The sequence below is a fragment of the Hylobates moloch genome, unplaced genomic scaffold, assembly GCF_009828535.3.
Source record: "Hylobates moloch isolate HMO894 unplaced genomic scaffold, HMol_V3 SCAFFOLD_16, whole genome shotgun sequence".
In the NCBI taxonomy this organism is placed as follows: Eukaryota; Metazoa; Chordata; class Mammalia; order Primates; family Hylobatidae; genus Hylobates; species Hylobates moloch.
In genome coordinates, this window is record NW_026652291.1 from 57,420,802 (window position 1) to 57,437,446 (window position 16,645).

At 45.1% G+C, this 16,645-nt stretch overlaps 1 protein-coding gene across 1 annotated transcript; it reads right to left on the minus strand.

The window, feature by feature from the left end:
- Window positions 1–718: 718 nt before the first annotated feature.
- Window positions 719–8,683, minus strand: PNP (purine nucleoside phosphorylase). Its single transcript, XM_032179429.2, has 6 exons — window positions 8,564–8,683; window positions 5,639–5,808; window positions 3,288–3,391; window positions 2,915–3,090; window positions 2,612–2,802; window positions 719–1,466 (listed from the first exon to the last, which is right to left on the minus strand). The coding sequence occupies exons 1-6, from the start codon at window positions 8,572–8,574 to the stop codon at window positions 1,249–1,251; spliced, it is 870 nt and encodes a 289-aa protein (XP_032035320.1). The 5' UTR covers window positions 8,575–8,683; the 3' UTR covers window positions 719–1,248.
- Between the last annotated feature and the right edge of the window lie 7,962 nt (window positions 8,684–16,645).

A 16,645-nucleotide genomic window follows, 5' to 3' on the forward strand; every position in this document is an offset into this window, starting at 1 on the left:
CTGGTCTTTCTCAAAAGGCACACAGGCCTGGGAGGGCAGTGTGGTTTTGAAACATGCCAGCCAGCTGAATGCAAGTTGATAAGCAAAGATAACAGTGCAGTGAGCCCACAAAGGGGAAATGCCTGGATGCAGTATCACAGGGAGGTTCTGACCAAACACAAGTGAAGAGAAAGACTGGAGCCCAGAAAGGAAGAGGGAGGAGAGGAGACACTCAAAGAGAAGCAGAGTATGAATCAACTTCACAGGTTTGCCTGGGGCTGGCAGCAATCCAGTCAACAGTGGAGTGGCTGGCAGCAGAGAAAAGTGTTTGCCACTGCCTTGTCAGCATGGAGTGAATGGAGAGTGTGGTTGCAGATGTTAGAGAAGAGTAGGAGAGAAAAGGCAAACAAGAGGAAATATAATTAGGGCTTTGGTAAGGAAGTGGGAACTAGGGAAGAGGCTAATCACCGAACTAATTCAGATATGATCAAATAAACAGGAAATGAAACAATCAGAAGGCAAGGGAGAGAGGCAGGACCAGCCTGACAGAAGTGGCCATCAAGTGCCAGAAGTTAACTTTTTCTTACCATCTTATAACCTCTTTCCCATCTGTCATCATTTTGCCCTTCTTCATCCTTTGCTGCACTCACATACTATCTCATCTCGGTTCCTAACTACTTGTCTGAGAAGCAGATAGTCACACAAGACATGCGATCTCACATCCTTTCATGTCAATCTCGGTCTGTGCCCCAGCCTCATACCACGTTACACACAAAAAATGAAATTATTTCATCTTTCTCTTTATTCTGACATTATGACATTAAATAAAGTCCAAGAGGTACTGGGTTAGTCCTTGTTTGGTCTCTGGTGATTTTGATAAGACAGAACTGAGCCCCCAGGAATGTATTATCTCAAAAAGCTAGTAGCAGGTACTGTGCAAAGTTCTAAGGCCCAAGTCAAATCCTGGGCATCTCCACAGATGTGTGGTAGGCCATGGGCTCCAGCTCTTGTGTAAGAAAGAACAGGAATGAGAACAGCTTTATTCTGTAGCGCCAAGGTCTCACTATGCTCACACCTGTAATCCCAGCTTTGAGAAGAGGATCTGGCACCAGAAGGGTCTGGTAGAAGAAAGTGGGAAAGGTGAAGGACAGGAATCTCTTCCTTTCTGCTACAACCTAAGGACAGAGGCACATGACTCCAGCAAGGGGCCAAAGAAGGTAGCAGCTACTTGGATTTTGTGTGGGAGACGCCAGACCACTCCAAGGCAGGTCAACTGGCTTCGTCAGGGAGTGGAATGCTGGCCATAAGAGTGGAGACAAACTGTTCCAATTTCTGTGCAGCTTGTTTGCCAGCTGCTAATACTTCTTCATGGTTGGCCTTCTCCAGGCTTTCATAATCCATGATGACCTTGTTAGTGATGAGCGAGAAGCCAAAGACTCGAAGTCCACAGTGCCGTGCGACGATAACTTCTGGTACTGTACTCATGCCTGATAGTGAGAAAGATGGAAACCAACTGTCAGGATCCTCAAATAACTCTTTTCCTTGCCCTTTAGCCTCACTTTCAACAAGAATTAAAAATCTCAAAAAACATCCAAAGATGGCCAGATGCAGTGGTTCACACCTGTAATCCCAGTACATTGGGAGGCCAAGGCAGGAGGATGTCTTGAGCCCAGGAGTTTGAGACCAGCCTGGGCAACATAGCGAGGCCTTGGCTCAAAAAATAAATAAAATTAGCTAGGTGTGGTAGTGTATGCCTGTGGTCCCCGTTACCCAGGAGGCTGAGGCGGGAGGATTGTTTGAGCCCGGGCAGTCAGAACTGCAGTGAGCTAGAGATGGTGCCACTGCACTCCAACCTTGGCAACAGAGCAAGGCCCCATCTAAAACAAATCCAAGGAAGCAGCTAAATTATTGTTGAGGTATGTTCTTCTGTATTGCCTAAAATAAATACACATTTCTTAAAATTACCAATACAATGCTTCATTTCTACATTTGTGGCAATTTTGAAGTCAATCCTAATGATAGAGTTCCATCTTCCAGCTAGAGGTACAGAAGGTGGCTATAGTGAATTTTTTAGAATTCTTAGAAACAGTCATCAAATTGGCCAGGCACAGTGGGTCACGCCTGTAATGCCAGCACTTTAGGAGGCCAAGATGGGTGGATCACCTGAGGTCGCGAGTTCAAGGACCAGCCTGGCCAACATGGTGAAACCTTGTCTCTACTAAAAATACAAAAATTAACCGGACGTGGTGGCACACATCTGTAATCCCAGCTACTCGGGAGGCTGAGGCATGAGAATTGCTTGAACGTGGGAGGCGGAGGTTGTAGTGAGCCAAGATCATGCCACTGCACTCCAGCCTGGGTGACAGAGCGAGACACCGTCTCAAAAAACAGTCATCAAATCATGGATAGATCACTCATTAGCACTGCAGCTGTTAATCCCTTGGTGCTTCGTAGGGAGATTTGATGCTACACCAAATCTCACCAGTTTGTATTTCAATAAGTCAGTTTAATTCACCCTTCCCTGAAATCAGATCCTCTCAGTCCAATGAGGACTGTTATTTCCTACTCCTTCCCCTTCCCATTTTGCTAAATCCCTCCCTCTTCAAGCCTCCAGCCAAATTCCCCTTCTCACCAACAGCGTCTGCTCCCAGCTTCTGCAGCACACGACATTCTGCCACAGTCTCAAAGCTGGGGCCTGCCACCATCACATAGGTGCCTTCCTGTAGCTCACGTTGCTCTCCCATTTGTTTCCAGGTACTGAGAGCCCTCTGCCTCATAGTCCGGTCATAGGCATCAGACATGGCAGGGAAACGAACTCCAAACCTAGGACACAGGTTGAATTATCTGACATAAATGGAAATTTTAAAAATTCTCCCACAGCACCTAGAAGTCTTTAAATCCTACCCACCTAAAAAAAACGGAGTAACATACATACCTTTCATCATTGGGCCCTCTGAGAGGGTTCTGACCACTGAAACCAGGTAGGTTGATATGGTCACGGATCAGCATGATATCTCCAACCTCAAACTTGGGGTTCAGCCCTCCTGCTGCATTGGTGACCACCAGGGTGTCCACACCCAGAAGGTGGAAAACCCTCACTGGGAATGTCACCTTCGAAGCAAAACATTAGAAAAAATTTTACAAAATTTCATTAAGTCAGCTACACCGAAATGCATTACATACATCGTGAAAGAAAAGGAAGGAGAGGACCAAAAATCCACCTAGCCCAGACAGCTAGGTAGCGAAAGAGGCTAGATAGTTCTCTCCTGCCTCTTCCAGATCCAACCAGGCCCATCCCCCTGACTTACCTTCCAGAGTGAGTACCCTTCATACATATGGAACCTGCCCTGCATCATCACACAGGCTCTGCCATTCAGGAACCCAAACACCAGTCGGCCAGCATGACCTGGCACTGTATACAAAAAAGAAACAGAAATGAATGGGATTATATTTTCATGCAACACATATCCATTGAGCACCTACTGTGAGTTACTCGCTCTGCTCAAAATGTTAGGATGTTATTAAGTAAAAGACTCATTATTATCTCTGCTTTCAGAAAGTTTAAGTCTGGAGGGAGAGCCAGGCATTACTCATAATGATACAAATACAACCTGAGATTAGAGATATGGGGTGAGGATGTTCAGCATGAACACACAAAGAAGGAAGGGCTTTTTAAAGAAATTTCAAGATAATACAAGCCATACTGCCAGAGGGTAAAAAGTGAGCAAAAAAAAAGTAGATACTCAGAAATGGAAGATTAAATACCACATGTTCTCACTTATAAGTGGGAACCAAATGTGTACATATGGACCTACAGAATGAAATAATAGACACTGGGGACTTGGAAAGGTGAGAAAGTGGGATGGGGATGAGGGATGGGAAATTACCTAATGAGTACAATGTTCACTGCTCAGGTGATGGTTACACTAAAGCACAGACTTCACCACCATGCAGTATATCCATATAACAAAACTGCATTGTACCCCTGTAAATCTATAAAAATTAAAATTAAAAATAGGCCAGGTGCGGTGCCTCATGCCTGTAGTCCCAGCACTTTGGGAGCCCAAGACAGGCGGATCAAGAGGTCAGGAGTTCAAGACCACCTTGGCCAACATGGTGAAACCTCATCTCTACTAAAAATACAAAAATTAGCCAGGTGTGGTGGCGCATGCCTGTAATCCCAGCTACTCGGGAGGCTGAGGTGGGAGAATCACTTGAACTTGGGAGGTGGAGGTTGCAGTGAGCCGAGATCACAACACTGCACTCGAGCCTGGGTGACAGAGCGAGACTCCGTTTCAAAATAAAGTGAGTACAGTGAATGCAGTAATTATAGACCTCTTCAACTTTTTCAAAGTTCTCAAAACAAGTATTCTTATATATTGCCCTAACTTAATTACCTGCCTCCTCAATCCAGCAAGCAAGCTCATAGTATACTTACTCTGGCTTCTTAAAGAAGAGGCTACTGAACAAGGGGGAAAGAATTTGAACGCATGCAAGTCTCTTTCCTTATGACGCACAGAACAGTCCTATGGGAACACATGCCCATGTAGGGGTGCATGGGAGTGCAAAGATAACTCCCCACAGACATAACAGCCATTATTACCATTTCTCTTATCTGGCAGTCTCTTCTAATAGACGGCCAACCTATCCCTTAGGGAATGGGAGAGGGACCAGAACCAAGAGGAAGAGCTGAGAAATTCTCAAAGATAGAGGAGCTTATGCAAACAAAACAAAACAAAACAAAAACAGTAATAAAGTTGATACAGGAGTATAAAAGTGGAGTATAAAAAATAAACATGTTGATAAGCTTAAAAAAATTAACCCGCTTATCATTGAATGCAGTGCCCTTCTCACTGGGGGTAGGAGTGGCCAATGGCGCCAGCGTCACTACTATCTCCCTCAGAGAAGTATGCCCTTCACACACCCTCTCTTAATATTTCCCTCACTTTCCCCCTCTGCTCTCCCAGTCTTGTGTCAAAGAGTTTTAAAAAAATAGCTATTAAAGGTCTTTTCCTGCCGGGCGCGGTGGCTCACGCTTGTAATCCCAGCACTTTGGGAGGCCGAGGCGGGTGGATCACGAGGTCAGGAGATCGAGACCATGGTGAAACCCCGTCTCTACTAAAAATACAAAAAAATTAGCCGGGCGTGGTGGCGGGCGCCTGTAGTCCCAGCTACTCGGAGAGGCTGAGGAGAGACAGAGTTGCAGTGAGCCGAGTGGCCATGATCCAGCCTGGGGAGGGATCCGTCTCAAAAGGTCTTTTCCTGCTGACAGGTCTTAAAAAAAAATTCTTAACTCTCCAGGGAAAAGCAGATAGAAATCTTAAAAATTAATAAATAAACCAACAGAAGTTAGTTATTTGGGAAATTAAGTAAACCAAATAAACGATCCTTGCCCTTTACTTGGCCCCTGTCACCTGGCCCTCTTCTGAGTCTTAGCCTCAGTCCACTGACACACACATGCCCTGTCTCTTATGGGATGGTCTGCTAGAGGAATCTCCTAAAGTCATTCTGACTCATAGTGGGCTTTTCTCCTCTCTTACAACATTTGTCTTCAGTGAAATGCTAGGTCAAGGAGTAGAAACATTGGCATCCTTGGCTGTGTTCCACAGAATCCCAACAACATCCCTCAGTCCCATTCCCCACTTTCGCTTGCCAGTACCTGTACTGCGGGGAAAGTTGGGGATTTCACTGTAGTCAAAGATCTGGGCCTGAGTTAATTTATCAGTCAGACCTCCTAATCCAGAACCACAGATTACTGCAACTTGAGGCCGGTGCTTAGTGTGAGACAGAAGCCATTCTGCAGTGTTCTTATAATCTTCATATGTGTATCTAGGGGAGAAAAAATATCAAGGTGAATTCTGCTCCCATTCCAAGGGCATCACAGACAAATGACCTTCGGTGCAAAAAGGCTGGCAGGTATACTGAGGCAGCAGGGACAGAGAAGCTGGCACAGAGGGAGAGGCCATACTATGCTCACCCATCTACTCAGCCACCCTTCTTTCTGAATCAAGCCCACTACAAGTCTGATATGAAACTCCCTCCGTTCTAGACCCTGGCAAAAGTTAATAAAGCCTGTTTCTACTAACAGACCCAACTCCAGTGTTGGATCTACTGAACACTGGCAAGTTGTATACTTATCCTTATAACAAAGGTTTAGAGAGGAAGGGACTAGAGTCTACAGGGAAGTGCAATGAAATAATCAAATTAGGGAGGGTAAAAGGGCTTGGCCAGGAGGGAGCCAAAGAAGAGTACTCAGAATGGGATTAAGCCCTTCCTGAGGGTGGTGACCACCTAGTAAAATCCCCCTTATTACCTTACCTATTCCCCAAAGACATTCAAAATGTAATTGAGACCAACTACTATGAAGGCAGAGATAAAATCAAATTTCCTTTTGAATCCTCATCCCTCCAGTTCCTTCCTCAGCCAAAGACTTAAGGGCTACATTTTGTTGTTGTTGTTTTAACCAATAAAACACAATGGGAACACCCCTGATAGAGGGTCTACATGCCATCCTTAGCTCCCTGGATCACAAGGGAGTTAATTCCAGATAAAAAACTAGATAAACTGCTGTACAAAAAAAGCAGACCTAGTCCACAGTACTGGTTGTCAAAGGTTAAACCAGGACTGACTACACAAATTCTCAGCAGAAGCTTGTTAGAAAAACAGATTCTGGCACTCCAGCCTGGTGACAGAGTGAGACCCTATATAAAAAACAAAAAAACCCCACAAAAAACAGATTCTAAAGCCCATGTAATTTTGATTTTAAAACCAGGTTTAGGGGCTGGGCGCGTTGGCTCATGCCTGTAATCCCAGCACTTTGGGAGGCCGAGGTGGGCGGATCCTGGCTAACATGATGAAACCCGGTCTCTACTAAAAATACCAAAAAAAAAAAAAAAAAAAAAAAAAAAATTAGCGGGGTGTGATGGTGGGCGCCTGTAGTCCCAGCTACACGGGAGGCTGAGGCAGGAGAATGGCGTGAACCCGGAAGGCGGAGCTTGCAGTGAGCCGAGATCGCACCACTGCACTCCAGCCTGGGCGACACAGCGAGACTCCGACTCAAAAATAAACAAATAAAAATAAAATAAAATAAAACCAGGTTTAGGAATTGCTGGTCTGGAGGGAAGCAGAATTCGACCTAGATTCTAGTCCCAATATTGTCTTTTTAGGCATGTAATTTGTGCTTTAAATTATTTTCTCAGGTTTAAACAAGTGATGTAAATTGGCCCCATCTACCTTATAGGCTCAATCTGAAAATGAATTGAATACTTGCTAACAACCTCCAAGGACCTATGGCTCTGTTACACAAAGTATTTGAACCTTTCTCCAGCTTTCCAACTGCCTGTGGTCTTCTTCCTGTGCTTCCCCCTCCCTGCCTCCTCCCAGTCTCCTTTCTCTCCACCGAGGATCTTTGCTCCTTCAGAAACCTAAGGGCACTTACCCAGAACCCCTACACTAGCAAGAATCAACCCGTGTTACTTTTCTCCCATTTCCAAGTCCAGTTCTCTCACATCCATCTGGGAAGACCAAAGGTTGCCTTCAGAGGTGGCAATGAAGTGTGACAGAGCTGAACATAACTAATAACTAACCAAGCTTCCACAGGAAATTTTTTGCTTCCAAAGCAGAGCCTGGGAAACCAGACATGATTGCACAATACACCAGGCTACCCTCAGGGAAGGAGTTGGATCAGGTAGGTTGGGGGCTGGTCAACAGAGCCACAGGATAACGGAGAGAAGCAATTAAGTTGGTAAAATGTTAATCAAATGGCATCCCCAAAAGGTGCACAGGAAATGAATGTGTGAAGCTGCCGCCACATGGTATGTCTAGCTACATCTCATAGCACTTCCTCATTGGCTATCAGTCCCCGCAAGAACACCCTGGCTCCCTGGGCATCCAAAAGCAACTGTGATGCCTAATGCAGGTCACTTGAACTGGGATATCCAGGACCCAAGCAGAGAGAAGAGTTTTCAAAGGTGTGGGGTGGGGGAAGTGAGCAGAGGACTGTTGCTCAGTTCCGTGATTGATTTCCTTCTCCACTTAGGAGTCAGTTCCCACCGAGTTAATCATACTTCCAGTCTGGAAGGAAGGGAGGAGTGCAACTGGCAAAGGAGGTGAGCAATCTTGCCTCTAAAGGAGGAACTCCGAATTTGAGCACCAAAAGTACCTCGCAGCTTTACCCAGACCCTAGCATGGGAATTTATGAAGAGCGCAGGGGGTGAGGAGACCTCCTCCTGGTATGGAGTGAGGGATATATATATATATCACTCACTCTCCACTTGTTCCTCTAACAGACACACGGAGACACACAACGGCTGCTTTTACGGAGTAGCTTAGACCGCACGAACCTGTCCCCTTCCTGCTCCGGTGGCGCCACCCCAGCTCGTTTCCCGCGTGCGTCCCTGCCCGCGCTGGCTGCCTCATGACTCTGCCGCCTTGCCCCCGACACTAGGCTCCGTGCCAGGCCTCTCTGCATCCCCTGGGCGCTCGCTCCCTCCCCCGGCTCCCTCTGGGCCCAGTGTGCCAGGTTCCCGGGTCTCACAGCACCTGCCCCTCCCCAAGGGTCCTGCGGGCCTGGTGCCCTCCTCACCCGTTCTCCATGGTCTCGCAGACGCCCTCTCGATGAGCCTGCTCCAGTGTGCTCCGATCCGCTCCGATCCGCTCCGATCCGCTCCGCTATGCTGAACTGAGCAAGGCTGCCGGGTCTGGTCCGCTCAGTTCGCTCACTGCTCTAGGCTCTGGCTTATATCCCCAGCCCTGGAGTCCCCAGCCAATGGCAAGCGAGCACGCGGGCCGGCCCTGTCTCCATGGTGACACACCCTAATTCAATCGGCTGAACCTTGGCTGTAAACTTAATCAGAGTTCTTCCCAGCCCTAAACCTTCTCCCCCGCGGCGGGCGCGGGGAGCCGAAGCGCACCCAGCATTTCATCTCCGTACCCATTCCAGTCCGCAGGGCAGGAGTTCCCAGCAAGAAGGCCTATGCGGAAATAGGGCTAGAAGTAGGGAGAAGAGCCCCCAGCCCTCTCCTTGCAACCTCATTCCAGCTGTGTCAATAGCAAACCATGAGAGATTCAAAAAGGAAAAATTTCAAACCTTAGCTTGTACAACCCCAGAATAAAAATGAAGCGAGCCTGTGTCTGAGTTGCTCCCTGGACAAGGGAAGCTGGGTCGCCCCTGGCAACAGTGCTAACTTGGAGGATACAGGGTTTAGGAGAGCACATCCAGGCCAGGCCGGGAGAAGAAAAAGTTCTCAGGCAAGAATTCCGGGGTCCTAGATGCCGACAGAAAGGATGACGATGGATTTGGTGGGTAGGGTCACAGATAATCCCTTGATCTGTGTGCAATATTGATCCAAGCAATTCATGTAACTAGAGGACTCCTTCCACGATGAAAATTCTGTTATCAGAATACATGGGTACCAGAATATAACATAAATAGCGTGTCTTTGGTAGAATACAACTATTTCTTCTCCCCACATTTACAAATTAACCAACCTTACATCAAATCACAAATCAATGGCCCTTGCTTAGCTACTGGAATCCTCCACTTCTTCCCTCCTCCAAGCTCTAATCTTTTCCGCTTGCCATTTTACCCACCTCCGTGGCCAGCCACTAATTTCCAACTCTGTTTTTCTCATTCATTTAACAAATATTTATTGAGCATCATCTATGCACCAGTACTGTTCTAGTGCTAGGGACACAAGAATAAAAACAATATCTGTAAATTTAAAATATATATATATATAAAGGCCAGGCGCGGTGGCTCACGCCGGTAATCCCAGCACTTTGGGAGGCCGAGATGGGTGGATCGCCTGAGGTCAGGTGTCGGAGACCAGCCTGGCCAACAAGGCAAAACCCTGTCTCTACTAAAAATACAAAAAATTATCTAGGCGTGGCGGCAGGCGCCTGTAATCCTAGCTACTTGGGAGGCTGAGGCAGAGAGAATGGCTTGAACCCGGGAGGTGGAGGTTGCAGTGAGCTGAGATCACACCATTGCACTCCAGCCTGGGCAACAGAGTGAGTAGGTGGTTCCTGAGAACTTACTAGCACTTTCAAAATAACAATGCACACAAATTGAAAAAAAATATTTCGTTCTTAAATAACCACAAATAGTTACTTACGGGATATGTACATCTGTTTGGCACTACTCAACTTCCCACATGAAGGAATCCAATGCTGCCACCCTCATTTTCTGTTCCATGCTGATTTTTACACAGTTACTTAATTTTATCAGAGGACCTTTCTAAACACATCTTTTTGTAAAATATGTTGTCTTTATATATTATATTATATATATATATATATATATATATATATACTCTGTCACCCAGGCTGGAATACAGTGGCACGATCTTGCCTCACTGCAATCTCTGCCTCCTGGCTTTGAGCCATTCTTCTGCCTCAGCCTCCCAAGTAGCTGGGATTACAGGCGCCTGCCACCATGCCTGGCTAATTTTTGTATTTTTAGTAGAGACGGGGTTTTGCCATATTGGCCAAGCTGGCCTTGAACTCCTGACCTCAACTGATCGCCCGCCTCGGCCTCTCAAAATGCTGAGAGTATAGGCATGAGCTACCACACCCAGCCAGATATATTGTCATCAAAAGGAATGTAGCACAATCTAATGTTCCCACTGTGAATCACCTCAAGTTAATAGGTCACACAGTGTTTAAGAAATATAAAATATTGCTGTGTTTCCTTTGAAAATTAAAAATATTCCACAGTACCCTTGTGAGCTTGTACTTTGGCACAGAGTTTGGGAACCATGGCCCCAGTCACTCCATGCCACCTCATTCCTGAATCTATGTAGTGTAAACGAATGGGCTCTAATAAAACTACCTGTGTATGAATGCCATCTTCACTCCTTGTTTACTCATTGTGTGATTCTAGGCAAGTAAAATTCTTATTATGCCTCAATTTTTTCATCTGTAAAATAGCGATAATCGTACTATTTTTGCAAGGATTATACAGAATACCTTTTACATGTTTAGGTAAATGCCTGGCTGTATAATAAGCACACATTAAATGCTGGCTATTATTATTAATCTCCATTGACTCTCTCTTTTGATCTTTCTAGACTCACCTAACCATAAATTGAATCAAAATAAAAACTAGAGGTATATCCAGCCTATCAATATCAATGAATCCCACACTGTTCAAAACAGAAGGCACTAGCCATGTGTGGCTATTTAAAAGTAATAAAATTAATTGAGATGAAATATAATAAAAATAATTCAGTTACCTAATCATACTAATTACATTGTAACTTCTCAATAGCCACATGTGGTTAGTGGCTACCATATTGCATAGCATAATTACATTTTTATGCTGGAGCACAGCACTGCTCTTATCTTTTCTAGTCACTGCTACCTTGTATCCACATAAAAGAAACTGGAACTGTGCTTTATTATTTACTTTTAGGGTAAAAGAGTTCCTGAAGCATTCCTATAGACAGGAACCAGACAATCATCAATCTTAGGGTGATTAGAGTTCATTAATGCCTTATTACCCTTCTCCTATCTTCTCATCACTTCTACCTTCAGAGGGACTCCTTGTCCAAGAACATACTTAGTAACACACATACCCTCCACCCTCAAGATCAAGGAAACTAAAAAAAAGTGGCAGGAACAGGTTCTAGGTCACTCAGTATTGCCTTGTGGAATGTATTTTATTCCTGCCCTCTCAACTGAGATCTCTCATTCTCTCTAGATCACAAGCTAAATATGCGCTTTTAAAAATATCTACCCCTGGCCAGGCACAGTGCCTCAGACCTGTAATCCCAGCACTTTGGGAGGCCAAGACAGGAGGATTACTTGAGCCCAGGAGTTTGAGACCAGCCTGAGCAACATAGTGAAGTCCCATCTCTACAAAAAATACAAAAATAAGTCAGTTGTGGTGCCATCTGTGGTCCCAGCTACTAGGGAGGCTGAGGCAGGAGAATCACCTGAGCCCAGGAAGTCAAGGCTACAGTGAGCCGTGATGGCGCCACTGCACTCCAGTCTGAGTGAGAGAGTGAGACTCTATCTCAAAAAATAAAATAAAATATCTACTCCTCTTATCACCATAATCTTTGATCTTCCATTTTTTCCAGTTACTGAAATTAAAACATTTTAGGGTTGTTCCCTGTTTTTTTTTGTTGTTGTTGTTTGTTTGTTTGTTTTTAGATAGGGTCTCGCTCTGCCACCCAGGCTGGAGTGTAGTGGCTCAACCTCAGCTCACTGCAGCCTCAATCTCCTAGGCTCAAGCGATCCTCCTTCCTCGGCCTCCTAAGTAGCTAGGACTACAGGCACGCACCACCGCATTCGCCTATTTTTTATTTTTATTTTTTTAGAGATGGGGTATCTTCATGTTGCCCAGGCTGGTCTCAAACTCCTGCGCTCAAGTGATCCTCCCACCTCAGCCTCCCAAAGTACTGGGATTATGGGAATGAACCACCACATCTGGCCCTTTTCTTTCTGTTATAGGGATCACTTTTATTTCTCTTTTCTAAGAGTGAGACTTCCATCTGTGCCTCACTCAGTGGCAGGAAGAACAGAGTAGAGATAAAGGACTGGCCTACCACCCTCTATTCCAAAGACCTTGGCTCCTAGAAAGGGAAGCCAAGAATTCCCTAAGGGAAAGAGTGAAGAACTGAGGCCCAGGAAGAGCAAGGAGCACAAGGGAGCAAAGTCCCAATGTAATTAACGTAAATTAATTCTTTAAAACCAGGTCACACCCCACCCAATCCCACCCAACCCCCCAGCAAACTACCCCTCATCTTAGTTAACTCACTCTGCACATTACTAGAAACTTTCTGTGCCTTTGAAATGCAGTAAGGGATTGTGTTGTTTTCACACAGGTGGTAAATTACCACTTCAGGAAAGAGGAAAAAAGAAATAGGGCATGTGGAATATGTGAAAACAAAGAAATCAGATTGGGATACTTTGGGTCATAGAAGCCAAAGATGTTTTCCACCCCATCCTCTGGCCATGTACACATTGTACTAGTTATCACTTTGTTGGAAATCTAAAGAAAAAAATGCTTTGAAATCTTCATAGTGTCTTTATATTCTATTATATAACACACTGAAGTGTGTTCCCCCAAATTCTTATGTTGACGCTCTAACCCCCATTGTGACTATATTTGGAGATAAGTCCCTTAAAAAGGTAATTAAGGTTAAATGAGGTCATAATGGTGGGGCCACAATCCAATAAGACTGTCGTTCTCATAAGAAGAGAGGCCAGGCAGGGTGGTGCTCACCTGTAATCCCAGCATTTGGACACCAAGGCCAGAGGATCACTTGAGCCCAGGAGTTAGAGACCAATGACCAGCCTGGGCAACATAGTGAGACCCTGTCTCTGCAAAAAATAAAAATATTAGCCAGGCATGGTGGCATGCGCCTGTCATCCCAGCTACTTGGGAGACTGAGGTGGCAGGATTGCTTGTGCCCAGGAGTTCAAGGCCGCCATAGACTATGACTGCACCACTGCACTCCTGCCTGGGTGACAGAGTGAGACCCTGTCTCTAAAAGTACGGAAAAAGAAGAGAAAGAGGAAGAGAAAGCAAAAATGTGTGCAGAGAAAAGGCCATTTGTGCCACAGTGAGAAGGTGGCCATCTGTAAGCTAAGGAGAGAAGCCTCAGGAGAAAGCAAATCTGTCAATATCTTGATCTTGGGCTTCCGGACTCCAGAGCTGTGAGAAAATAAATGTTTGTCGTTTATGCTATCTGTAGTGTTTTTTATGTCCTAGCAAATTAATATACCTCAATAGCCTAATTGTTCTCAATCTAAGTGAGAAGATCCCACCCCATAGGTAAAAATCAGGCAATACCTGAGACGCACAATATTGACCAGAGATAATATTAAAATGATTTATCTGTATAATACAGGTACCAACCAATCAGAACCAATGGCGCGCCATAAACTACCAATGCCAGCCACCCTGTAGTGCCCCAGCTGAATATCCTCCCTGCTTGCAACTGCAGCTAACAATATTGTTCAGTACCCAGCAAATTTATCCCAAGATGGGGCTTAAGTTACTTCATTAATTAATTAGAGAGCCATCTATCAAGCAGCTTCTATGTTTCAGGCATTTAGCATAAAAAGGGGCCCATCCCAAGCACCTTCTCTTTGCCACTTCTGTGCTTCTGCCCCTTTCAATCTACCTATCAAATTATTTGAATGTAAAATATCAGATCATAAGTCAGAAGACGGGGATTTAGAGCTCCATTTCAATCTCTCACTTAGCTTAAATGACTCCAGTTTACACAGCCTCAGTTTCCACATCTGTAAAATAAAGATATAGCCTTGGCTTCCCTGTCCATATCACAGTGGGTTCTGAAATAAAATGAATATAACTATGAATGTGCTTTATTGGCCAGGCACAGTGGCTCACGCCTGCAATCCCAGCACTTTGGGAGGCCGAGGCGGGCGAATCACGAGTTCAAGAGATTGAGACCATCCTGGCCAACATGGTGAAACCCATCTCTACTAAAAATACAAAAATTAGCTGGGTGTGGTGGCACACACCTGTAATCCCAACTACTCGGGAGGCTGAGGCAGGAGAATCGCTTGATCCCGGGAGGTGGGCCAAGATCACACCACTGCACTCCAGCCTGGTGACAGAGTGACACTCTGTCTCAGAAAAAAAAAAAAAGTGCTTTCTTAACTGTGAGCAAGTTACAAATATTATGATTACTTTTTGCATTTTTCTGCCTATTGACCTACTCAACACAGAGCTCAGATCCTAGTTATCCATGCACAATACTCATTTTTCTTTATGTTTTAGAAGTTTTCTCTGGCTGCTCTAGCTAGAAGTGATCTCTTCTTTTCTTGAACTTGAATTACATTGTTTAATTCTTTTATTATGAAGCATGTGCTGTATCATGAATTTCTAGTATTGATATTTTTCCATGTAATAAAATACTAGTGCTGATTTTTTTTTTTTTTTTGGAGACAGGCTCTTGCTCTATTGCCCAGGTTGAGATCATTGCTCATTATAACCTTGAACCCCTAGGCTCAAGCAATCCTCCACCTCAGCCTCCCAAAACACTGGGATTACAGGCACGAGCCACCACTCCTGGCCTGATATTTTATACTGTCAATGTTTACCTTATTCTGTCTCCCTGCCCAGAGTGTAAGTTTTGTTAAGGAGTGTCTTTCACAAAGTGTAGATATTTAAAAAATATTTTTAGGACAGTTTTTGGAATATATGTGTAACTAGGGCGCAGATAATGAATCCTACTCCAGCCCCAGACAATGCTTGAGCGTCTGTGTGCCACAAACAGCAGAAAGAGCAGCAGACTGGCCTCCCTCTGTGGAGCTACAACCTCTTCCCTATTTTGTATCTGGAGCTTCCTTAGTTCTTTAAGTGTCTGTAGGGGCTCTTATCTAACTGCTCGAAGGTTACTAGCTTCTAAGTAGAAGTTGGCCTGAGAAAACCCTGTCTGAAAAAATCAGGACCTAGGTGAAGTCTCCAGCCCCTGTAGCAGCCAAGTGCTGGGACATCAGCAGTTCCTTTGTTATTACATATTTGGGGCTGGCTGTACTTTCTTTGATACACTTTCTTTCTCAGTGGAGAGTCTGCTAGCCAAACTGATAATGGACCTCCTCGGGGTTTATTGTTTTTATCAATTCCTTGTTGCTTCCCATATTTAAAGCAGTCCCAATTTGGGCTATGACTTGGGAAAAAAATCCAGGTGTGGTTCAGGCGCCCATAAAGACCGCACGAGACTTCAGGTAGGGGAGGAGGCACTGCCCCTTTGCTGGAAGCAAAGTTGAGACAGGTCTAAAGACTGTCCCATCTGTCAAATAAGGTGACGAAAAATAACCTTGTATTTGATTAATCCAATCAACAAACTTGTGCATATGTTAAAGGTTGGTGGTCATAAAATTGAGTAAAGGCACGGAGGCTTGCGCCTGTAGTCCCAGCTACTGGGAAGGCTTAGGCAGGAGATCAAACTCAGGAGTTTGAGTCCAGCACAGGCAAGACCGTATCTCTATTGAATTTTTTTTTTTTTTAGTGAAACGATGAAATCTTCTAGTAGTGGAGACACTAATGAAAAGATAATTTAATAGTTTGATCAGCAATGGGGAAAGACGGGGCTCTGTAAAGACAGCTTCCAGGAAAACCCAGTGTTGTGTCCTGTCCCGAAAATGACTCCAGCAACAAAGGCTGGAGTGATAATCTTAACTTTTTAATCCATTTCCTCCTGGTACATCATTACTCTGACTTTTTAAAGGTACTTCTTTGAGTAGAACAGCTAACTTTGTCTACCGTTTCCCACCGTCCATTTGCTCCGCTCAGAAGATCCCAAGCTTCCGCACTCTTTTATTGCACCCGCCCAGCCTCCTTTAAAATGCATAAGCCTCGCCCCCCATGTTCTGGCGCTAAGTTCGGGCCAATGCAGTTGCGCCGCTGGGATCACAGGACGAAGGAAGGGAAGTCATCAGCCAATAGGAAACCAGCTATAACGCAAAGCCGGAGAAAAGTGTTTTAGTGGTGTCTTTGAACCAATGACGAGCAGAGCAACAGGGGCCGTGCAGCTTCCAGAAACACGTGACCAGTTGAGCAGAAGCAGCCTCGCCCTACCTCCTGGTCTGGAGGTAGCGCGATGGGCGTCGCTCCCAATAGCTTGCAGAACCTCTAGTCACGTGCAGGTTTTGCAAGCCCAGCAGCATCTGGCAGGTCATGTGA